This window comes from Monodelphis domestica, chromosome 1, assembly GCF_027887165.1.
Source record: "Monodelphis domestica isolate mMonDom1 chromosome 1, mMonDom1.pri, whole genome shotgun sequence".
In the NCBI taxonomy this organism is placed as follows: Eukaryota; Metazoa; Chordata; class Mammalia; order Didelphimorphia; family Didelphidae; genus Monodelphis; species Monodelphis domestica.
The window spans coordinates 713,086,259-713,111,341 of NC_077227.1; the positions used below are offsets into that span (position 1 = coordinate 713,086,259).

The 25,083-nt window shown below is 38.4% G+C and overlaps 2 protein-coding genes and 1 long non-coding RNA gene across 13 annotated transcripts in view; 2 read left to right on the top strand and 1 right to left on the bottom strand.

Annotated features, from left to right (window-relative positions):
- Window positions 1-1,349, top strand: part of PKD1L3 (polycystin 1 like 3, transient receptor potential channel interacting) — a 94,503-nt gene extending 93,154 nt beyond the window's left edge. For 7 of the 9 annotated variants that reach the window (XM_056824194.1, XM_056824210.1, XM_056824202.1 and 4 more), the window contains 2 exons: window positions 574-705; window positions 1,023-1,349. In XM_056824194.1, the coding sequence (XP_056680172.1) occupies window positions 574-705; window positions 1,023-1,166 (276 nt within the window). In that variant the 3' untranslated portion in view covers window positions 1,167-1,349. Of the gene's footprint in view, window positions 1-573; window positions 706-1,022 lie in introns of those variants that run through there. The other 2 variants (XR_008917774.1, XM_056824236.1) reach the window with 2 other exon arrangements.
- On the bottom strand, window positions 109-24,560 carry IST1 (IST1 factor associated with ESCRT-III). Of its 3 annotated transcripts, XM_056824282.1 has the most exons (11): window positions 24,408-24,560; window positions 12,102-12,201; window positions 10,885-11,065; window positions 10,553-10,640; window positions 10,170-10,253; window positions 9,263-9,373; window positions 8,186-8,395; window positions 7,478-7,570; window positions 6,226-6,274; window positions 2,891-3,319; window positions 109-680 (listed from the first exon to the last, which is right to left on the bottom strand). In XM_056824282.1, the coding sequence occupies exons 2-10, from the start codon at window positions 12,187-12,189 to the stop codon at window positions 3,120-3,122; spliced, it is 1,104 nt and encodes a 367-aa protein (XP_056680260.1). In that variant the 5' UTR covers window positions 12,190-12,201; window positions 24,408-24,560; the 3' UTR covers window positions 109-680; window positions 2,891-3,119. The 3 variants fall into 3 exon arrangements, with proteins under 3 accessions (XP_056680260.1, XP_056680271.1, XP_007477437.1); XM_056824293.1 differs by lacking the exon at window positions 7,478-7,570; XM_007477375.3 differs by lacking the exon at window positions 7,478-7,570 and having other exon boundaries at window positions 109-3,319.
- On the top strand, window positions 12,123-19,152 carry LOC103097933 (uncharacterized). Its single transcript, XR_459585.2, has 3 exons — window positions 12,123-12,270; window positions 16,115-16,164; window positions 18,642-19,152. It is a non-coding gene; the product is annotated as an uncharacterized LOC103097933 (long non-coding RNA).
- Window positions 24,561-25,083: the final 523 nt, after the last annotated feature.

Genomic DNA, 25,083 nt, shown 5'->3' on the forward strand with positions numbered 1-25,083 from the left:
AATCCCCAAAATTGAAGATTGACTCAGAATTAAGGGGTTTTTTTTCTGTGAAAATGAAACAATTCTAGAAGGAAATCAAAGAACCATGCCAAGATAAAAAGCTATACATTTATCCTTTAAAAACCTGTTCCATTTTTATTTAAGTGATAGGTTTCTGGGTGTGTTATGGACAGATTTATTTCTGGTATTTATGTATCATTAAACAGGATCCTGTTATTTCTTAAAAATTAACATGTAGATACCCTTCCAGTAGATTTGGACACATGTTTTCTAAGGTCGTCTACATAAAAAAAGGGGAGCTAAATAATTACAGTTTTATTATGTCATCCATTCCTTCATGTTAAATAAAGCATATCATGGCATTTACACCTTTAAATAAATCAGCTATTGCATTCTTCTAACACCTTCCAATAATAATTCTTCTTCCTCTTCATTTCTAAATTTACATATGCTTTTTATGAATAAGTCCCAAACAACAAAATATTAAACTTTGTTTTCTTAGAACCAGAAGTAAATAAAATTCCATCAGTATTTACACATATTGCTCAGGGCTTGTTTCTATTACCTTTCTAGGTTATCACCTTAGACCCAGTCCTGGGCTCCTTTCTGATCATCACCAGTGTCATTTTGTTAGTGCTTGTGATCATTAACCTTTTTGTTTCTGCAATTCTGCTGACCTTCTGCAAGGAGAGAAAGTCCATTATGGTAGGTAATTCCTCAGCTCAGTGAGTTAAACATTGACTGTATGAAGTCTAATGGAAAGAATGAGTATTGCATACTCTGCACCACAACCCTTTACGGTAACTCTTATAGGCAACACTTCCCCAATAATATAATCTGAAGAACTACATTAAATTCTATGTTCTTCATATAGTCCCTAGCACATTGTTGGCACTGCATTATTAAAAAGAACGTTAATACCCCACTTCTGGGCAGCAAAACATTAAGGTAATTGTTTGTTCTCACTCTTAGCAACCGTTTCAAGTTGTCTCACTTTTCCTCCTCCTTTCCTCCAAAACTAGGCACAGAAAGAAGCACCACTTACAGAAATTCTGATGCAAAAACTCTCCAATTTGTTAGGAATACAGAGGCCTCAAAAGGCAGCCCTGCCAGAGCAACCAGTCCCAGTAGCAGCAGGCACCAACATGGAAAACTTTAGAGAATGAACCAACTTGACTTTTTTGTTCCCTATCCTTGGATTTCCTATCATGACTGATTAATGTTAAGCATACTGGTGGTATTTATTTTTGCATGGCATGGCCTGGGGAATGACAGATGATTGTACCCACTCTTATTTTCAACTTAACTGCTAGATTAAATAAAGTCACCTCAGCACTGTGTTCCATTTACATGGGGTTCAGGTATTCTTTGGGGCACCGACATGGTAAAGATTCCTTGCTGAGGTGGATGTGGGCAAAGGTCCTAGATGGAACAATTTCAAAGTACTGTCAGTCCCGCTGCCAGTGAGGTAGAGAAGGTTAGCAGAACCACCCAGCACTCACTCTTAGAATCCTACTGTCCACATTTACAAAGTGACTATGGTGGTAAATATGTCAGTCAAAATGATGCCAAGAAATGATCTTACTATCACATGGATTTTTTTCCTGCAAGACAAAGGCACTAATAGGAGGTCCAGTTTATTCTGAACCAAAGAAATAATTCAGTTATTATTTGTGATTAAATATGACACCTCAAACTATTTAACTTAAACATTTAAAATAAGTAAAAGCTAAAGATCTACAGAACTGGCATTAGAACTGCCTGGTGTGCTTCCGCAGGTCGCTTGTTTAAACAACCTTTATGTATAATCACTAAGGCTCTCCATTCCCAATGCCCCTTATCAATACCTTCACTTTCTGGCCAAATGGTAGCAAAACAGGGCATGGAATCATTACCTTTATTAGGAACTACTAATCTCTATGACACAAATCAATCCAAAAATTAAAGAAAAGCTTCTTTACAAATATATTACACAGAAAAGAAGACCAGTCACATCGTTGATACAGGAGGCCTTCCCCTAGGGAGAGTGACATTAGCTAACAGAAAGATAAAGAAGTTAAAAATTGGGATGTCAGTCTCCATCTGCCTATTCAGGGAAAGCGGAGAACAATTACACTAGTGGGCACCAAAATTTTCTGATTAAATTTTTGAAAGTTCCACATCATCTTAGTGTATTCAAATAAAAATAGACTTCCCACTTATTCTCAGTGGACCTTCCAGCTCCCTCACTAAGAGAGACTTAAATGCATGTATTAAGGCAGCTAGAACCCTTGAATAGGCATTTTTTTGTCTCGCCTATAAACAGTCATTCAGGTGCCAGTAGTACACTCAAGAAGAAAAGACCAACAACTTCAAACAGAATATGATATGGAGAAAAAGCAGGAAACTGTAGCACTGGCCCTTGTGAAAGAGAAACCCAGTACTCAAACAAAAATGTGTAAAAGGCCACGGAGGGCTCCCTGAGAATCCAGCAGAACTAAGAGAGGCCATCAACTTTTCCAGAAAATCTTTGCAACTGGATCCAGGTGCAAGAGAGCATCCCACAGCCAGGAATAGTATATATGCAATGAAATTGCCCAGCTTCCAGCAACGATTACTATAGTTCCCCATGTCTTCTCCTCCACTTCTACCTGAGGAAGTGAGAAATACTCACCTTCCCCCTATTTCTCACCCACTGAAATGTCCCTTTACAAAGAGTCTGGGCCCTTGGCAGAGGGATGTAAAGCCTCATATTACCCTCTTCCCCATGGTCCAGCACACTCTGACTCTCCCACAGTGTTTTCCCTTTCCTTTTTCCCTGTGGAGTTGCTTGATAATAATAGTCAAGGACAAAATCTGTAACCACACTAATAGGGGACGGACAAAGTATATTTTAAGGAACAATCCACACCTGCAGGAGTCGTTCCTCTATTGTTCTTGTAGGATCCCCAATAGTTATTAGCCTCCTGAAGTCATGAAGAGCTGAAAAGCAGCAGAATTTGGTACAGCAGGAAGAGAGTTCAAGAGGAAGAGAGCATTCGTTAATATAGGAAACAGATTTCTATGGGAATCTTCATTACAAGAAGAGAGCTGCTCAGTCCCAACTCCCGCATACTGGAGTAGTGCAGCCCCCAAAAGGTCTATGTTTTCTTCTTCAGCTCTTCAAATCTCCGAGAGAGATCATCAAAGTCAATATCCTCAGATGCAGAGGTGTTGGCACCAGCAGATGTGGTTGGTAGTGTATCTGGGACAGATGGCAACTCAGGCAACACAAAGTTGTCAAAGGTGTCTGTAGTTTTCAAGGTGGGTCTCACAGGAGCTTCTGGCTTGGGGCCAGGACCTAATTAATGAAAATAAGTAAAGAGTTACAAGTGCCAAATAGGCTTTCTGTTTATTGATTAAATTAGATCAAGAATTAAATCAAGAAATCAAATGACTCAACCCTCTTAGGAAAGCAGGGCCCAGAGAGAGCTGCCTTGTCTAGACATTCAGTTAGTCAGTGGCTGAACTAGAAATTCAATTTCTTGAAAACCCACAGTTTTTTTCTACTATGCTATCTATAATGCCTCAAAAGCCCAGTGTTTAAGGATTTCAAATAGATCGATGGTCCTCGGACAACAGATTGTACTCAGTCCAGACATATCAGTCCAGTTTATCACCAGGCCCATTAGGAAAAATACTTTTTTTTTTAAACACAGAAAATTATAATCCCTTGAATCAAGTAAAGACTTCAGAGTAATAATAACTGCATTTTTCTAATTATGGTCCAATCCTATTTAGGAGTTTCCTTTTCTAAATGAGGAATGGGCTTAAAGGAAGGTCAAAGGCTAACATAACAGTCAGACAATGGGATATGTAATATTCATATTATATTCTTTTGCATAGATCAAATTATAATATGGCAAATTTCAAAGGGCTCCACTGGAATTTTGTCATGAAGCTATTAGCAGGGTTATTAACTAGGACTTGGAAATCTTTTTAGTTTTATGGAGATATTCAAGTTTAATCTGATTGATTTTCAAACAAAAGACATTCACCTACAAACCTGTATGGGGGAAATTTTAAATTATAGGATTCATTAAAATCCTTGAGGGCAAGGATATTTTTAAATTATAATCTAATCCTAAATTTAGTTTAAAATTTTCTTCTGGCTAATCCTAAATTTTGTTTCACTTTTCTTTGGCTTTAGCTGTTGAGAATTTTTTAAAAGAAATTGTAGACAGCTGCATCAGATAAATTCTAAGGTTTCCTTATAATTTTGAGGTTTGGTGATTTGCATTTACTGCTAAACATTTGTCCTGTAAGAAGAATGGTCCAGAGGAAAAAGAGCTGGCCTTGAACTAAAGAAGACTTCAGTTCAAGTCCTACCATTTGCACATAATGGCCAAATGACTCTACTCTCCTGATTCAATCCTAAAACTACCCTCACAAAGAAGGTACTTTTTCACTGAGGATCTCCCATAAAATGAAAATACAGCCCTCGAACTACCCCCCAAAAAAACTTTTATTTCAATCTTCTAAGGAGAACCCTCACAATCAGATCTTCATTTTAATTGCACTGCTTCTTATTTGTGAAATTGGTGACATTTTAAAAATGCTAATCCTAGCCTGGAATTTCTTAATCAATACTTCTTTTTGGAGGAAGATGGTTCTGCCAATATTGGTCTATTATTATACATATTACTATATTGCAAAATAATTTGCAGATCAGATTTTGTTCTTTTATTTTGAGAGCACTTTTCAATTTCTAATTTTTGGAAGAAAAAATTCCATCAGGAACCAAAGATGTAGAAATCCTGAAGTCCTCCAGTTCCTCTGTAAATCAGTCACCATTCCCTGAGTGCATCCCCAATCTTGTAAGAGGGATTAACAGTAGTAGTATGCTGATATGTGGCCCTGCCTTAAATATATATGAACTATTGAACATAAGAAAATAGTTAGTAAAATTTGTTTAGAGCTTAAAGAGAAAGGTTATACAGTACTTTCCTCACAACATGCCTGAGGCCAATAATGCAAGTATTATTATTCCCATTTTACATGCCAGGAAACTGAAGCTCTAATGAAAGTGATTTACTCAAGTTCTCAGAGCTACTAAGTGTCAAAGGCAGGATTTGAACTTGGGCCTCCTGACTGTGTGGTAAAGATTAAGTTTTCTAAATAGGTTAGTGTTCAGCAGTAGATGGATTTGTTAATAGAAGAGAGGCCTAGAGGAACAGAGAGAGAAAAGGCAGGAAGGAAGCCTGGTATGTTTGAGGGAACAGAAAAAATGGGGGCAGGAGGGGGAATAGTTAAAAATAAGAAGAGACTAGATTAAGAAAATTCCTGAAAGCTAGGCAAGTGACAAGCAGACCCTGGAGTGAAGAGAGAGGCTCATGAGAAAACTACTGAAGTGACCTAGTTAGATGAAAATGAAGACCTTGAATATGGTGAAGGAAAATGGGAATAAAAAGCAAGGACTTGATGGTACCTGAATATATTTTATAACTGAAGAACATTGTCTAACCCAAATATGGCAAATAAACTGAAAGGCAGTGAACTCAGATGAACTAAGTGGATAATCTTGAGATGAAAGAAAAGACACAACACACTTTCCTACTTTCAGTAGAAAGGGGAAAGGTTTATGGATACAGAATTTGCATACAGCTTCAGAAGAGGTTGTTTTTGTTTGTGATACTTGTTAACTATTGTTTTTTTACCTCACAAGACACAGTTCAAGGCAGGGAGAGGAATTTATAGTGGGAAATTAAAAGGCATCAATACATCACAAATTAATAAATGGAACTGATAATCATTTATGTGGAAGAAGAAAATGTTAAATCATATATTTGTTTTCATTGATAGTATATAATTCTCAAAAATTGCACAAAAGCTAACTTGTTCATTAGCATGTTTCCTTAAACTGCATACTATAATATTCTAATATTTCTGAAGATTAGTATGTATGTCATATGTATTTTTAATAGTGAAATCACCAAGAAAAATAAGGAAAGAGAAAGGAAGAACTAACTCTGATTGAGGAGGGATAGAAGTTGCATTTTGAGCATGTTGAATTTGTGGAAGAGCAGAAGATACAGATGGAAAGCTATGAGAATAAATAATTCTGACAGCAAAGAAAGAAGAACAGAAAGCTGAGCATTAAGCTTTGAAAGGCTCTCATGATAATAACATATAAAAACCTAAGACTTCAATAAGCATTTGAAGAAAGAGAAAAACAATCAAGGTTAGTAGTTATTATACCATACTTACCAACGACCTGTGCAGAAGGAACATTCTTATCAACGTTAATATCATCAACCTGAAACACAGAAAATGTTACTATGGGGGAAAAGCTACTCAAGAGAATGTAATAGTTTACACCAAGAGCTAAACTGCTTACCACAGACAGAAGACCTTCAAGCCCTCAAAGATGCCAAGCTAGGGGGCAGCTGGGTAGCTCAGTGGATTGAGAGCCAGGCCTAGATATAGGAGGTCCTAGGTTCAAATCTGAACCCACGACACTTCCTAGCTATGTGACCCTGGGCAAGTCACTTGACCCCCATTGCCTAGCCCTTACCACTCTTCTTCATTGGAACCAAGACACAGTATTGATTCCAAGACGGAAGGTATGGGTTAAAAAAAAAAAAAGATGCCAAGCTACCCAGCCCTAGCTGTCCTTCCTCCCCTTCAGCTAACAGCAAAGCAAAACCGTAGAAAATTCTAAGCATAACATTTTTTCCAGAGCTCCAATACTCCATATGCCAGGGGGAAGGTACTACATTCCTGAAGATAGATGAAAACTCTTCCACTCCTATGTCCCCAGAAAATCCAAGGCAATGATCCAGCACTGGCCAAAGCCCCCTCTAAAAAGGCTAACAACAAGAAGGGCAAGACCCAACCTATGATGCATCAACCGCAAAGAAAATATATTAAACCGTCAAGGAGCTTTTTCTCAAGAAGATAACTCATACTGTGTGTCTCTTTAAGTATTCCTCAACACATACACCAAGTTTTTGGCTTTGCCCCCCACTGCAAAATTCAATTTGGTTGAAACATGATTCAAATTGCTATCACTGAATTTGGAACTGGCAGAAAGTTGGGAGATAAAATCTGTACCAAAGGTGCTAAGAGAACTTTTAAGTTCTAAAAGATGTTTTTATATGATTTCTAAGAAGATAAATAAGTAGTATTTATTCAGTATTTCAAGCCTAAAACTACACCATTGGGTACATGTGCTCCACGAACTTTTCAGTCTAGCTGATCCAAAGAAATAGCTGGTTAGGGTTGCATCATACACATTCTTTCTGGTAACCTCCTATTCCGAGATCAACCACAGAGAAACAAAGCACAGTCACCACCACTAACTCCCAAGAGGTGTGAAGCAGGACCCAAGCGCCAAAGCAAAAACCACGTTAGTACTAGGGGCTAAATGAAACTGTGCCTTCCCTGTGAAAATTACTCTGCCCTCTTCATGGAATTCTCTCTGCAACTGCTGCTTAGAAAAGGAGGCTCAGGAACTTACAGATTCATATGTTGGGGGAGTTGCTGGTATCTGAGGTGGATGGATATTGGGAAAGGGCTGATAAGTCCCAATTGGCAATCCATTGAAATCCGACTGTAAGAGGAGAAAAGCAACATCATAGGTACAGTACTGTTCTCAGTCTGTAACTAGCAAAGATTTCAGGTTTGGGTCAAAAAACAAACAAACAAACAAAAACAAATTAAGAGCCCTAAAAGAAAAAAATACCTAAAATATTACATGGGTCTAAAGCCTCTAATCCAAATGTCCAAATCAAAAATAGCTGCTACATGCTCTCCCAGAGAATGCTCCTCAGGCTTTCCTGGGAAAGCTTCCCTTGGCCAACGATAGAAGCCTTTCTTCTCTAGAGCAACCTTTCACTGCAAAAGGATTCTTTGTAACTTGTTGCCAAACCACTTGGGAAAGCTACAAAGCCACCACGATGAGACTCAGTGGTGCCTGGGAGACACACAAGAAAGATGGATTTGGGGTGTTTTTCAGTATCCCCTCTCTGTTTTTCTGCTGTTATCACATATAACTGAAGAAAGATAATCCCTTAATTACAATGATCAATCTTATTTTTCCCAAATTCACACTAGATTTAATAGCAGAAATTTTTGCTTCTTCAATCTTCAACTGCAGATTGGTAAAAGTTAACACATCCCATTCCATTTTCAAGACACACACACACACACAAACACACACACATACTGGTCCTTTTGGAGGTGGATATGAGAAAGGAGAACTTGGTGATGGCATGGGCATAGGCATGGGCATGGGCATGGGCACTGTTCCATCTGGACCAATTGGTGCAGTGAATCCACCACCTCCTCCTCCTCCTCTTCCATGTCCGCCTTTTTTCACATCTTCTGTGAATCCAACATCAATAAGGTCTGTATCAACTCCAGGAGGAGCTTCTGCCTAAGGAAAAAGAAGCCAACATAATTACATCACAGTCCCAGAGTTTTGGGGGTTATCTCACAATTCAGGAGGTAATTAAGAATTTCTCAACATCTATATACATTTAAAAGCCAGAAAAAATAACTGTTAGTGATAATACCATTCAAGATCTGCATTACTCTTCATAATTTTTTTTTAAACCTATATCTTCCATCTTGGAATCAATACTATATTGGCTCCAAGGCAGAAGAGTGGTAAGGGCTAGGCAATGGGGGTTAAGTGTCTTGCCCAGGGTCACACAGCTGGGAAGTGTCTGAGGCCATATTTGAACCTAGGACCTCCTATATCTAGGCCTGGCTCTCAATCCACTGAGCTACCCAGCTGCCCCCCATAAAAAGTGGATTTTTTTTTTGGTCCATTTACTTCACTGAAGATGCATAACTCTGAGATGGGTAAGGACAGTAACTGCTATACACAGAGGTTTCTTGGTGGCTCAGTGGATAGTGTTGGATTTGGAAATCAGGAAGACCCATGGTTAAAAATGGCCCCAGTCAGTGTCTATCTAGGTGACCCTGGGCAAGTTACTTAATCAATGAAAACCTTAGTTTCCTCATCTCAAAAAAGCTCCCTTCCAGGATTGTTGTGAGGATTAAATTTAATAAAATTTATAAAATGTTTTGCCAATCTTAATTGCTATATAAATACTGCTGCTGCTACTCCTACAAACCACCATTGAGACTAAGGTAGAGGTTTAATCCCTTACAGGCATTACCAGTTTCTCTTAACATAAATCATCACATGGAATACATAGTCATTTCAGGAAAATGATCCTTCTGAGAGACTCTCACTCTCCTCTATACTTCAGATGGATCTACTATACATACTTACCATGACCACAGAATCAGGTTCATAAGGAACGTTGTAATTTTTGGCTATTTCAATCAGGTATCTCTCTACCAGAATTTTGGGTGGGGCTTCCACACTCAATTTGTGCATTAGCTAGGGAAAAAAAAAACAAAGAGAGATTATTTGGAAAATGTACATCCATTTTCATTCCAAGATATCTATGACTATGATGGTACACAAAGGATTTATTGTTCATTATAAAGTTGGTAACAACCACTAATCATTCAATGAGTTAATTATCTTTTTATATAGTTGAAAAACAGGCAAAGCGAAGACAAATCCTTTTTCCCAAAGTCACAAATTCACTTAGGTATTAGTATTTTTCCTAAGTACATGGAAAAACTATCCTATTTTTATCTTTGTGTGCTCAGTGACTAGCAATAGTACTAGCCCAGAGCAGGGGCATAAATGCTTACTGACTGATCAATCTGGGAAACAGTAAAGTATTCAAGTTGCTGACACACTTAGGTTGATTTCTTCCTCCACTACTCCCTCTCTTGGAATCTTAGTTAGTTAGTGGAAGCCAGCTCCTCAAGGACAGGGAGCGTCATTTTGTTCTTTGTATCTCTAATGGGTAGTACACACAGAAGGGGTTTGATGTTGCCTGTTGAATAAATGTTGACTACATTGTAAAAAATAAGTCAACATCATAGGAGTAATATTAGATAACAAACCACCAAAGTTACAGCCAGTCTATTACTGCCCCCAAAAAACTAAGACGGAATGACAGCATTGTTAACTTATGATCTCAGGCTGCCCCAGCTTTTGGCCTTTCCTCCTAAGAAATGTACAACTTGATATTAATCTAGATACTCAGGAGACCCTACTAAAATTCTAGCAAAAAATTTATCTACTTGCTTATTTTATTTTTTACAAGTATGCTCATTACCCTGTCATTCACAGTTCCAATCTGGTTGGTCCTACATAGCTTGCCATATTCCTTGCTATACTTGGCACAAAGTTGATCTGCAACCTAGAAAAAATAAGAGAACACTGAAAAGATGCAGAAATCACTCAATGAACAACTAGAAAAAAAGAACAATTCCTTTTTTCCCCTACTCCATACTAAATATTCCACCCACCAATCTATGAAATAAATTAGAACAAGAGAGTTTCCCCCTCAGAGACAGTGACAAATAAAAAGAACAATTTCCTTCACATCCTAAAATCTACTACCACCCATATGAACTAAATATAAGCAGCAACACCTAGATAGTTACCTTAACATATCTCCAAAGCACTACAAAAATTACTAGAATCAACTGTACTCACTATTTTCAACTCAGCCACTTCAGACTGGAGTCGAGGAGCAGCCCAGATCAATGTGGACACAGATTCAGCCAGACCGGAATCTAGTTCCCTAAGAAAATATTAAAAAAACCAAAATTCCAATAACTCAGTACTCTAGACTTCAAAGCTGCACTGAACTCTTTTGCTCTTAAGGATGCCTCAATTTGCTACTTCAATTGGGATCAATATGGCAGACTACAGATAAAAACAATAACATCATGTCAGCTTCCCCATATAACCTTATGTCCCTTCATAACAAAATGAAGTAGGGAAATGGGGGATGATCTGTAAATCCAGAGTTTAACAAGTCTTACTTCATGGACTGGATCAGGCCAAATCGGGCTAAGAGCAGGTCACAGTAGAGTTCTAGTATCTCCATGGCCTCCACAAGATAATCTTCTCGAATGATATGCTCCACACGAATCCTGGCCCGTTCATCCTTCCCAGCTGCTAGATAGTCTGCAATCTCCTTCCTTGCTTTCTGGGCCAGTTCCGCTGTGACATAAACCATACATATTCTTTACATATTGATATTAAGCTTTTCCATTGTCAGGATAAATAAGCACTGCACCTAACTGACTAGGCTATAAAAACTAATATAAGACCTAGAAAAAAGTCATTTTTACAGATTAGCTCAACATTCCAAAAAACCTCAGTTGAGATTTTTGAGCACTTTTCCTCAGTAAGATTACTTAACAAAAACAAAAACCTTTACCTTCCATCTTAGAATCAAGATCATATATTGGTTCTAAGGCAGAAGAGATATAAGGCCAGGCAATGGGGGTCAAATGACTTTTTGGAAGTGTCTGAGGTCACATTTGAACCCAGGACCTCCTGGCTCTGGATTCAATGAGCTACCCAGCTGCCCTTAAGATTACTTTTGATAACAACAGCTGCATGTGTGTGTGAATATATAACTTTAAGGTTTGCAAGCACTTTCTAAATATGTCTCATTTTATTCTCACAACAACCTTGGGAGATAGGTGCTATTACTATTCCCATTTTATAGATGAGAAAACTGAGGTGAATCAAGGTTAAATGGCTTGCTCAGAGCCAAATTCTTAAGTGTCTAAGGCTGAATTTAAACCCAAGTCTTCCTGACTTCGGATGTGTGCTCTATAGAGCTGCCTCTAGAAAGCTAGAGAGAGGTGCAAGATTATTTCCAATGTTTTGTACAGCACAAAATTTCCAATTTGGGAAGAACTCAGGAGTTAAGGAGTTCATTTTTGTCTTTGTATGCTCAATATTTACAGCATAGCATATATCAGATGGGCATTTAAATGATTATTGAGGTTGATTGCTTTTTTCTTTAATATGGAATGTTTCGAGTTGCCTTTGCTGGGCATTCATATAATCTAAAATTCAAAGTGATTCAATCATACTCCTAACATTTCCTATACCCAGAAATATTTCTCTAATGTTGAAAATCTGCAAGCAAAATGCCTGAGAATCTATCTGGAAACCATAGCCAGGATCCATTGAAAAATTTGAAAGGGGGAAAACAAGGTAAATGCCATGCTAAAGAACTCACTTTTCTTTTTTTCCAGCAGTTTGAGGCGATTAATGACAAGACGCAAGTTGACTCTTAAACGTTCAGCCTTGAACCCAGAGCCCAGCATGATTTTTATTTCCTACAAGGAAAATACAGGAGCAATGAGTCATTTTTAGAAACAGCTTGCTGGTCTGAAAGTCAAATACAGGTATATTCAGTAACAGAATTAATGAACTTTAGAGATTATTAGTCTTACTCCTTCATATTACAGATGACATTAAAACTCAAGATCATCCATATAGTTAAACAGTAGAGCTGGGAACAGAAGTCAAGCCTACTAGAGCCTTGAGCCTCTTGCTTTCCCCCATCCAGGACTTACTGCTTCTACTGTTATAAGTAGAGAGAACTTAATACAAATAATGGACAAAGTGGAAGTCCGAATTAGTATATTTTTTCTTTCTCTTTTAAATTAAAACCCTCAGTCTTCTGTTTTAGAGTAACAGTTCTAAAGCAGAAGAGCAGTAAAGGTTAGGCAAGTGGGGTTAAGTGACCCATGGTCACACACTTGGTTTTCTGACCACCTGGCTGCCCTGAAAGTAGTGATTTTTGCAAAGCATTTAACAGAGTATTTCAAAATTCAATATAGAGCTAAATTCAGTTTCCAGCTTAAAGAGATGGTTAATATTGAAAAAAAGACTGCAAATATAAACTTACCAAACCAATACAACTCCTTGTTCATCTAAACAACTTTTGCTATCATTTTCCAAGAAGTCAATGAAGACACTGTACAAATTCTAAATATGTCTCACATACTATTATTCACTAAAATATCATAAAACTATTTTAATACCTATGGAATTTAAAAGGCATGTGGCAAATACTATAAGGGTAGCACTTTTTACTATAATAATGCCATTCAAAGACCTGTGCTGCATCTGGCACAGTCTTTTGAAAAAAGGCAATACTCAGAACAAGGAAAAGAAACTAAGCTTAAGTCTTGTAATAAATGAAAGTAAAATTATTAAATGTAATATTGATTTTTAAATTGAATGTGGTCTCTATTTATAAAATTAACTCTCAAGACAGGAGTCCGTTAATAGTTCTTAACAATTAAGTTTTTAATAAAAATGAAGATATAGAAAAAAGGGAAATTGTAGGAAAGAGACAGAAAATTTCACCTAGCTAAATACCTAAGCTGAATCAGGAAGCCTGCCAAAGTCCACCAAAAAAAAAAAAAAAACAACCTGGAGCACACAGTAGGTACCAGAGCTCCCACTAAAAGACCTTCTTCCACCACCTAGCTAACCCAGAGAGTGAGTTCCCCTCACCCACCACACCTTTTTACTCCTGTCCCCCCTCCTTCATGCAAAGTATGCATGTAAAATGGGATGCAGGGGTAGGATAAACTTAGGGAGTGATTTCTATCTAAACAGTCTCCCAAAATCCAAGTGTTTTGGGCAGTTGGGGGGAGAGAAATGGCACTAAGAAACAAATGAATCAAATGTTATCATCTGAATTTCTCAGTAAGTAGCAGATTTACTAATAGTAGTAGTAGTAGATTTCTACAATAAGTAGTATCCTTTTCCCCAAATTGTTTCTTTTTTAAAATATGGACTAGTGAGGATAATCCTAAAACATTTCTCTTGTAGCTCCAGATTACATAGCAAAATAAAATAATGTTCAAAATCCTCTACTTTAGGACCTTCACAAATACAGCTGAAGCTAAAATATCTGGAAACAGATAGCTGTGTGGACTTATTAATGTCCAAGAAAGATTGGGTTGACTAGGGCAAGATGACATCATTAAAAGCCTACTATTATATGCCAGTTTTATACACATTAAGTACTTGGGAAACAAAAACAAAAATGAGGCATGACCTGACTCAAAAGAGCTCAAATTCTACTGGAAAGATACAACATGCTCACAGATAAGTAAATCTAGGGTAATAAGTCTTAGTGTAAATACAGTTTACTCTAACTAAGTAAGTAAGGAGAGAAGATGAAGCCAAACAACAATTAGAATCAGAAAAGGCTTCATGGAGATGGCATTTAAGGAGGGCCTAGAAGAAACATGGGCTCCAGAGACAAAGGGGATGAGGGAGAGTCTTTCAGACCTAAGAGACAATTAAGGCAAAGTCAGAGGGAAATAAGACCAGCAAAGACAGTCACTTTGGCTACAATGTAGAATATATGAAAGAGAAGGAAAGTGTTTACTAAGCTTAGAAAAATATACTGAAAGCAAACTATGAAGGGTTTTAAATGCCAAGGAATCTGAAACAAATACTAGTCAAATCTCTCTTCCACCAAGAAATCCACTTCAGATAGGTCATGTCATCACTAAGTCTTCTTTCTTTCATTCTAAGACGTAGTTGTTGTTTTTAAATAGACCTTACATAGTCTAATTAGTTCTTTTTTTCCTCCCAATTGAATAAGTTTATTTAGTCAATTTAGAACGTTATTCCTTGGTTACAATAATCACATTATTTTCCTCCCCCCACCCCCTTCCTGCAGCCAACACACAGTTTCATTGGGTATTACTTGTGTCCTTGATCAGAATCTATTTCCATGTTGTTGTTTACACTAGGATGTTCATTTAGAGTCTACATATTCCTTCGACCCATGTATTCAAGCAGTTGTTCTTCTTTGGTGTTTTTCTTCCCACAATGTTTCCTCTGGATGTGGATAGTGGTTTTTCTTGTAGGTTCCTCCAAGTTGTTCAGGGTCATTGCATTGCCACTAATGGAGAAGTCCATTACATTCGATTGTACCACAGTGTATCAGTCTCTGTGTACAATGTTTTCTGCTCCTCTCACTCCTGGAGGTTGTTCCAGTCTCCATGGAATTCCTCCACTTTATTATTCCTTTGAGCACAATAGTAGTATTCCATCACCAACATATACCACAATTTGTTCAGCCATTCCCCAACTGAAGGGCATCCCTTCATTTTCCAATTTTTTGCCACCACAAAGAGCGCAGCTATGAATACTTTTGTACATGTCTTTTTCCTTATTATCTCTTTGGGGTACAGACCCAGCAGTGCTATGGCTGGGTCAAAGGGTAGATATTCTTTTGTCGCCCTTTGGGCATAGTTCCAAATTGCCCTCCAGAATGGTTGGATCAGTTCACAGCTCCACCAGCAATGAATTAATGTCCCCACTTTGCCACATCCCCTCCAGCATTCATTACTTTCCATAGCTGTCATGCTAGCCAATTTGCTAGGTGTGAGGTGATACCTCAGAGTTGTTTTGATTTGCATCTCTCTGATTATAAGAGATGTAGAATACTTTTTCATGTGCTTATTAATAGTTTTGATTTCTTTGGCTGAAAACTGCCTGTTCATGTCCCTTGCCCATTTATCAGTTGGAGAATGGCTTGATTTTTTTGTACAATTGATTTAGCTCTTTGTAAATTTGAGTAATTAAACCTTTGTCAGAGGTTTTTGTAATGAAGATTGTTTCCCAATTTGTTGCTTCCCTTCTAATTTTGGATGCATTAGGTTTGTACAAAAACTTTTTAATTTGATGTAATCAAAATTATTGATTTTACATTTTGTGATTCTTTTTCTAGCTCTTGCTTAGTTTTAAAGTCTTTCCTTTCCCAAAGATATGACAAGTATACTATTCTGTGTTCGCCTAATTTGCTTATAGTTTCCTTCTTTATATTCAGGTCATTCACCCATTCTAAGTTTATCTTAATGTAGGGTGTGAGATGTTGATCCAAACCTATTTCTCCCATACTGTCTTCCAATTTTCCCAGCAGTTTTTATCAAAAAGTAGGTTTTGGTCCCCAAAACTGAGATCTTTGGGTTTATCACAGACTGTTCTGCAGAAGTCATTTACCCCAAGTCTATTCCACTGATCCTCCTTTCTGTCTCGTAGCCAGTACCAAATTGTTTTGATAACCACTGCTTCATAGTATAGTTTGAGAGTCTAATTAGTTCTAAGGCAGAAGAATGGTAAGGGCTAGGCAACTGAGATTAGTAACTTGCCCAACGTCACATAGCTAGGAAATTGTCAGAGGCCATATTTAAACCCAGGATTTCTCATCTCCAGGCCTGACTCTACACTGAACCACCCATCAGGCTGCCCCTTCACCATCCCAGGTATGCTCTTTTTCTTTCTTTTTAATTCTGAACTTAAAAAATACCCAATAAAAACATTTAGAACAAAGCAGAACAGAAAAAAAAATTGTACATTAAAATGAGAATCTATATTACAACTCATCTTTTTAAATATATGGTAAATTCATTTATTTTCAAAGCAATCCTCCCTGTCCATGTTTCCTAATGGTCTTCTACACTTTTAATGTTTTGATGATATTCTTTTCTTACTCACCTATTTTGCAAAGTCTATCTAACCTCTCCTCTCTCCACTCCTAACCCCTCTTCAAAAAATTTAAAAGAAAAAAGCCTTTTATCAAATATGCAGACTCAGGAGAAAAAAAATCCAATATAATGGCCATGGCTGAAAATTCAAAGAGATAAGTAGTATGCCTCAATTTCCAGTTCTCAGAGATCTTAAGCCTCTTAATTTTCTTTTTCTTTACAGAATTATAAATTGCTATTGTATAAATTGTTTTACTAGTTCTGTTCACTTCACTTTGTGTCAACTGATTCTTGCCTTTTCAAGTTCTTGAAGTCTTTTTCATCCCATTTTTTTGTATTATATTACCTTTATGTAACAAAATTTGTCCAGTCTTTTCTCCAGTGGGGTTGCATCACCTTAGTTCCCAATTCTTTGCAACTACAAAAAGAACGGCTATCTTTTTGTACAATTCAATCCTTTCTTACTTTCTCTGATTTCTTTGAAGTACAAGTCTAGTAATGGTAATCCTGGGTCAAAGAATATACATAGCTTAATGCCTTTTTCGGGTAGTTCTAAATTGCTTTAAGAAAAAGTGGACCGGGGGCAACTGGGTGGCTCAGTAGATTGAAAGTCAGGTCTAGAGACAGGAGGTCCTAGGTTCAAATCTGGCCTCAGACACTTCCTAAACTTTGTGACCCTAGGCAAGTCACTTAACCCCCATTGCCTAGCCCTTACCATTCTTCTGCCTAGGAATCAATATATAGTATTGATTCTAAGAAGAAGTTAAGGATTAAAAAAAAAAAGAGTAAGTAAACCAATTTAGAGCTCCCTCCAAAATGTATTTGTAGATCTGCTAATTTGATAATTTTTGATTAACCTATACCACTAAAAGAATTCAACAGAACACTCTAATCCAAGTTCTAGTCACAAAGTTTTTTTATTCATCTTTTCTTGAGGACCAATGAACTCCTGGAATGTCTCAACTAGTGCTAGAATTGGGTTTAAGTGAGGAAGAACTGCACAAAGTCATCAGCTTCACTTTTCTAGTCATTTTCATCCAGTGGCAGGACAAGTCAGGGCAACTGGCAATAGCCTGGAGTGCAATGGATGACATTGGCATCCACCATGTATGACCAAGCTGTAAACTCTCCACAGAGCCTGCTTCAGCCACCTTCATGGTCTCTGGAACAAGTTGTTCTCATCTACTCTTCACAAGCTTCAAGTAGACATACTTCTAACTCAGGTCCTGGGGCCTGTCCATTTAACTTTAACCTAGTTTAGCCTCCCCCCCCCCCCAAGACAGTTTATGAAGGTGTGGCTACTGCACATACTACAGCTTCCTGGAGCCACACAGGTGAGAGTGGGTGAAAGTTGAATACCAAAGGTGAACAAGCAGCCCTGAAAAGAGCTTAACACCAAAGATGCTAGTCTTCCCAGAACACCCAAACAATTACTAAATATATAAATGGCCTACAAACTAAAGCCAGGAAGTCCCAGAAAGGCATTTTTGATTGGGCATTCCTCTGCTCTACCATTCCCTACCCTAATTCCTAAAAAGACTCTGTAACATGAAATTTGGGTGGAATTTACTGAAGGCTAGCTTTAGAAAATTCAGTTTTCCTAAAACTATAGGTAGCATATCCAAGAAAAAGATGACTCAGGGATTTTATTTTTTAATTTTTACTTGCTATTTTAATTATTTATTAAATTAATATTATCCAACAATCTATTTAGAAATTAACTAGAAGGTAAAAAAATTAATTATTTAGTGGTAATGGATTATACTTTGGGATGTCAGCCTCATTCAAATGATTCTGAAATTTGTTTCCTAATTTAATGAAGAAAGCAGAGAAGATATCTCATACATACTGCATGAATTGATTTCAAATTTATCAAAAACAAAATTATGTGTATGGCTTATATCCTATATTACACAAATTAATCTTAATAACAGAGCAACTGAAAAACAGCTACAAATGCAATCACATAAATGTAAATATATACACATACATCTGCATTTACTTATGTAATATGTAAGAAGCTATTTCTGCTTTTTTGTTAATTACAGCAATTCCAGGAAATATAAAACAATTAGCCAATTAGTATTAATGTACATCTTTTGAGCATCAATATGCTATGTTGATTCAGGTCATCTATTCTCTGCATCCCATGCTAAGTCTTAAAAGTTCCTCATAAACTTAACAATGAAAACAGGATTTAGAACATAATTTTAAAATGGAAAGTTATCTTACAAGTATTCTCCCTAATTTTACAGATGAAAAACTGAGATGAAACCATATGGCGTACAATTAAAAGAGCTCTAAATTTGAAAAAAATGCTGGAAAAAAAATATTGTGGACTGTCACCATTCCCTATGGAAGTTTAACCAATACAAATCTACAGCGACAAAAAAGTACCCAGAAAATGGTTTGGGCAGCATAAAACCAATTTTCTTTGCAAGCAGAAGACAAGGTAGCCAAGGGCCAATATATCCATCGTAACAGATGTAGAACCTGCAACCCAGTCATTTGTGAAAATGTGTTCTGCTATAGAGTATGCTTTGTGTAAGTCCCTTCTCATGGTTTCATCCCTGATATAGACGTCTAAGTAGGACACTCTCAGAAATTTTGCTTAAGAGCATAAACTGACTTGCAAGACTTTTGGAGGGAGATAATGGAAGATTTATAAACATTAATAATCTATAAAATAGCAAAAAGGGGAGAGAAAAAAGAAGTTGGCAAACAGTGTGATAGAAACTAGGACAACAGAAAATGGCCTGTAAATATTTCCATAAAAACATTTTCTTCAACTGTGATAACAGAATCATATATGTATTCTCACACTTCAGCATATGACATACCATATAAGAAAATGAAAAGAGCATTAAGGAAAAAAGAGGTGAGAAAAGTAGATAGGCCAAAGAAAGTATGCAGGGAGTAGGTCCACGTTAGAGTTAATATAATTTTTTAAGTGCCAAAGGATGAATTCTCAAAATATTTAAAAGTAGAGGATATTCTACAATGACAAAAACTACAGTTAAGCTGGCCTTTTGCTGTTCTTCACACCCAACATCCCATTTCTGGTCTAAACGACATTACCCAGGTATTTCCATCTCCTACCCACCAATGCATTCCTGTTGGTCTTCCTCTTCACATCTACCTCTTAAAATTCTTTTTCCCTCAAAGTTCAGTTCAAACATCAACTCCTCCCTGACCATTTAAGTGATTTCCCCCAAGCTGCTACTTCCTTCCTAAGAACTACCTGGTTCTAACTTAATGTGTGGTCTCTGGTAGAATGAAAGCTCCTAAAGGGCAGGAACTGCTTTGTTTTTGTCTCTCTCTCCCTATCACAGAAAGCAGTGCCTGGAATAGAGGGAGTGCTGTTAAAGGCTTGCTGACTGAATGAAAAATAGATAAGGACACTAACAACATGCTTACCTTCCACAAAATTTTTGAGAATGTTTTATATAGACATATCAGGGATGAAACCATGAAAAGGGATTTTCACAAAGGATATTCTACAGCAGAACATACCTTCACAACTGACTAGGTTGCAGGTTCTACATCTATTACAATAAATGACTCAGAACTCTGGGGTTTAAACAATTTAATAAATATATACTTCAAATTCCACAGGTAAAAGCTATTTCTAAGGCAATTAAAAGCAATTCACAAAGGCAACAATAAGGAGGTTCCCTGGGATCTCAGAAGCTCTTTTTCAAAGTCCTAACAACTACTTTTATGTTCTTGCCCCCAAAGTGACCAACTAACTCCCAGATAAATTCATACAAGGGCAAAATTCTAGATCTGCACAGCTTTCTATTCACAACAGTCCCCATAGGTAGAGAGGGTATGAGAGAAGAAGAGGAAGGGGCAGAGGTATAGAGGGTATGAGAGAAGAAGAGGAAGGAGCAGAGCCTCCTCAGTTCCACCACATCCTGGCCTACAGCACTAGCTATATACTTAACTGAAAGGATCAGAGGATACAGGATCCCACTGTTTAGCACTGATTGCTGACTAAAAAAGCTTGAATGACATAGTAACATGCCACCTGAAAGGCTCTTCCTCCAATGAGCTATCCCCCAAACATGTCAAGATCAAAAGTATTCCTTGATAAATGCTGCAAATGAGAAGATTTGGAGAGGACAGAAATACATACTCACCAAAGTAATTGCCACTATGTATATCAGTGTTCAAATGAAAGACATTCCCTACAGTGGTAAAGTCCTCCAAGTACTTGTTTATATATGGCTTTGTGCCCTTTACTTCAAGCCCTAAAAAAAAGCACTGGTTTTGGAGTCACAAGGGATGAAATTCAGTCTCTGGCACTTAAAATTTGTGTGACCTTACATAATGTACTCCCAGGCCTCAGTTTCTTCCTCTGCAAAATGAAGGGACCATAGTCGGTAGCCTCTAAAGGCTCTAGTTTAATGATCTTATAAACACTTACAGAGCCTGCCCAAAAGGATACATAATGACCTAAGAGAAACTCATTTTGGCTTAATCCACAGAAAAAAACAAGAAGATAAGAAATGTATGATTCGGACTACATGTCAGATGAACAGATCAAACTGGCTCATCAGGGCCAGACTCAAAGATTTGGAGCTTACACTGAAAATGGATATTGAGCCAGACTCAACTGATTAGATTAGAAGAATTAGAAGACAAAAAGCTGACTATATGGCACTTACACCAGACAGTACTTTCTCTAACCTCACACTTATCCTTGAAAGAAACCTATCTTTGGGGATTTAGTTAACAATAATTTTCCAGTGATATATTCTTGCAAATCACAGAACACCTCAATCTCTAAAGAATCAAAACATCCGGGAGATGCATAGTAGACATGAAGAGGTGCTGCATTCTACCAACAGCTTTCATTCAAGAAATAGTATTGGGGCAACTAGGTGGCTCAGTGGATAGAGCCAGGCCCAGAGACAAGAAGTCCTAGGTTCAAATGTGGCCTCAGACACTTCCTAGCTGGGTGACCCTGGGCAAGTCATTTAACTCCCATTGCCTAGCCCTTACTGCTCATCTGCCTTGAAACCAATACACAAGTATTGATTCTAAGATGGAAGGTAGAGTGTTTTTTTTTTAATTTTTTAAAAATTGTATTAAAAGTATCTAGGACAGGGAGCAGCTAGGTAGCTCAGTGTTAGATAAAGCACCAAGCCAAGGGATGAGAAGTCCTGAGTTCAAATGTGACCTCATATACTTCCTAGCTGTGTGACCTTGGGCAAGGCACTTTACCCCCATTGCCTAGCTCTTACTATCTCTTTTGCCTTGGAACCAATATACAGTCTTGACCGTAAAATGTAAGGCAAGGGTTTAAAATGAAGAAATATCTTAAGATAATCTGTGTTCAGAAAAGTAGGCAGGCTGGTAAAACAGCAGAATGGATAGACCAGCTGCTATTCTGGCACTTCTGATATGCTAAAATATCTAGAGGAGAGCCTCCAAGGCACTGAGGGAGTTGCCCTGTGAAGGATTTATAGGAAGACATGAACAGAAACTCCCCAGGATGAAAGTGGCTTCAATGGTTATGAGGGGAGCACCCATATGGATCAACTTGAGTGACAGGTATACCTGATCCAAACTTCCTTCCAAAGACAACTACAACAAACGTTACATTAAATACAATTTGGAAAGAATAATTGTTTATTCAAATATTCTAATTAAAGAGGCTTACCACATAAAACAGATTATCATTTTTTAAAGAATTAGAATACAACAAAAAAAATTAACACAAACTATCCTGGACTTTCTTTGATGATTAAAAAGGTATATAATATTGCTCAAGATAATCACTGTCATCTAATTTGAGGAAGTGTAAATTACTAGAACAGCTGAATAAAAGAATTCTATGTAACAGGATGGGTTTACTCTTATGCCACACCATAAATCACAAACTGTGATGAATAAACTTTTTTTTTACCATTGACCCACATGACATTCACACACAAGATTCAATTGAGGTTGGAATCACTATGATAATCAAAATAAAAGATTTATGTGGAAGTATGTAATTGTTGTTCAATCATGTCCATACTTCATGTTGATACCCTGTGGACCGTACTGTACAGGGTTTTCTTGGCAAAGATACTAGAGTGGTTTCACCATTTCCTTCTCTAGTGGATTAAGGCAGAAGTTAAGTGACTTGCCCAAGGTCACACAGCTAATGAGTATCTGAGATGAATCTGAACTGTCTTTCTGATTCCAGGCACGGATCCCTGAGACTCCAGGTTCAGTTCTCTATCTATCCATTAAACCACCTAGATTCTTCCTTAAGTGTGTGTTGAAGACATTTTAAAAATTTTGCAGTCCAAGAGTACTTTATAGCTGCTATCATGGGAATCTGGATTGAGAAAAAAGACTAGAAATCTACAAACAGATCTTGTCATGAATTTAGGACTTCCCTATTGTATTAAATGGCACTAAATTAAGTGAGTGAAGCATTTGAATTTTGTTGCACTATGAAGCATTCATAGTCCAATGAATTCTGTATACTTTCAATCCAGACTAATATACAAGGCACACAAAAATGGTTCAATCCCATTTGTTTTATTTTAAAAGCAGTACAGCCCAAATTAAGCAGTTTTATGTTTAAAACCAGATTCACACAATGCTAATAAAACAGCACTTTTAAGCCATCTAAGCAACTTACAGCAATGTGAACTGGAAGAAAAATGAGTAATGAGAAAATATAATTCTGAATTTCACTGAAAATTGTAGTTTTTTAAATTCAAAATATTTTTAAAGCTAGGTAATTTAAACTTTTATAACAAGAATCTTCACTGAGTTACTTTGTATATTCTCTTATCTGATTTTAAAATACGACTCAGCAATTCACCAAAGCACTACACATACCAAAGCACATACAAAGCAATAATCCTAGTGAAGCCTCAAATTCAGAAAGACCTGGGCCAAAGCAAGCCTTGCCTCTGACATATAAGAGCTGTTTGGTCCCAGGCCAAATCCATTCCTCTCCTCTTCTTCATCATCTTCTCAGATGTTTTTAAACACATGAAATAAAATGCATAGGATGACATGGAAGACAATCATACTAAAACAATTATAGAAATAAAATTAAAAACATAAAGTACAAAGCCCTCAGGTTAAGGACCCTTGCTTTAAGACAAGCCTAATTGGAAAAGGGAGTTCTTTCATCCAAGAACATCTTTTACCTGTGAAATAACAGGCCTAGACATTGTCCCAAACATGTTTTGGGAAAGGTTTTTAAGATTTCTATTTCAATGTTTACAAATTAAACGGCCAGGCTGCTAAGGACAATGGTTTTTTTAAGGCTAATGGGGACCCACAGAATAGAGGCGGAGGTCTTAACACTGAACACATTAACTCTTTTATAATAAATTTGTAGGTGTATTTTAGAATAAAATGGTTTATTCTATGAATGGAAAACAAGATTCTGAGAAGGGGGTCCACGGACATAAACAAAGTTAGTTAAGCATCCCCCAACTCCTCAGGCCCAAAGGATACTCGTCCCCCAGTCCACACTCGTGAAACCCACTAGTCTCAAACCCACGGGCCCACTCGTGACTCAGTAGTGATTTCCTCCCTTTAAACTCTCTTTACTCAAGACAAGCCTGGTAGGGCTCACGCCCCCATTCGTGGAATGTAGTGATTCCACCCCCATTATGGCACAACGTGAGGGCCACGCGTGTCCCCTCCTGGTTTCTGCACACTGGAGAAACAGCTTTGTGGGGGATGTGTCTCCGGTGGCCAGGGTGAGACGCTGGCTTAACAAGAAAACTTATCCCAAAACAAAGGTGCCCGGGCCGGCTCTTCCAAGGGCGCGAGGCCATCCTCTTCCGCGCGTGGGAGTGAGGCTTCCTAGGGGCCCAGGCCCACCCCCACGGGCTTCTAGGACTAACAGAGAGACCGATGCCCGTGCCTAGGAGCCGCCCCCCGGTCCCAGCTGACCTCAGTCCTGGGCGCTCCCCCCCCCCCCCCCCCAACTGGCTCTGAGGTCTCCTTTCCTCATTGTCCCTGGAGGCAGTGACCCCAGGAGACTGCACACTCACCGGCCCAACAGGGGATGGGGAACAGCTATAGCAGCGACACAGAAGAGGAAGTGAGAGACCAACGTCCAAAATGGCGGCTCGTTCAGCCTCGGTCCCACTGGCGCAGGCGGAGGGATCTGCGTGGGCGGTGCGACCACGCCCCCTCCCACGGATGTCACGCCCCGCGCTCCCAGGCTGGGATAGGCTCCACTGTTGGGATAGGCCACACCTCCTGTCAGTGATAGGCTGCACCGACTGCTCCCCGCGACCTACCGGCTCCGAGGCCTTGATGCTGCTTCCGGGCCGATTCTAGCTTCCAAGCGGGGACTACTTCCCTTAGCGGAAGCCGCTACACCTGAGGTGGGAGGGGTGAGAAGTAACGCGACTGGGTGCTGCCGCCTGAGTCACCAGGGAGGGTACTCTGGGGGCAAGGTGTAGTGGCCCCAGCTAAAGGAGCTTGGACGCCGCCCCTTCTGGTGTCTTTGGTCTAAGCTTGTGTAGCACCTTAAGGCCAACCTCCACATTTCATAGGAGAAGAAACTGAGGCCCACGGAGGTGAACAGATTTACCTAGTCACCCAGTAGGGTTTAAACCTAGTCTGCCTCTCTCCAGGTTGAGCGCTTCTAAGCCCCAAGCTTCTCTACAAGCCCAATCCAGGGAAAGACCTCTGCCCTCCATCCCCGAGGGTCTCTGGATT

What these genes read in the sequence shown, in the direction of transcription:
- IST1 (XM_056824282.1), bottom strand. Translation starts at nt 12,189, where the DNA reads ATGCTGGGCTCTGGGTTCAAGGCTGAACGTTTAAGAGTCAACTTGCGT. An exon ending in GGCCTGATCCAGTCCATGAA is followed by an intron (nt 10,641 to 10,884) that starts GTAAGACTTGTT and finishes ATATTTTCTTAG; the next exon opens with GGAACTAGATTCCGGTCTGG. An exon ending in AACCTGATTCTGTGGTCATG is followed by an intron (nt 8,396 to 9,262) that starts GTAAGTATGTAT and finishes CTTTTTCCTTAG; the next exon opens with GCAGAAGCTCCTCCTGGAGT.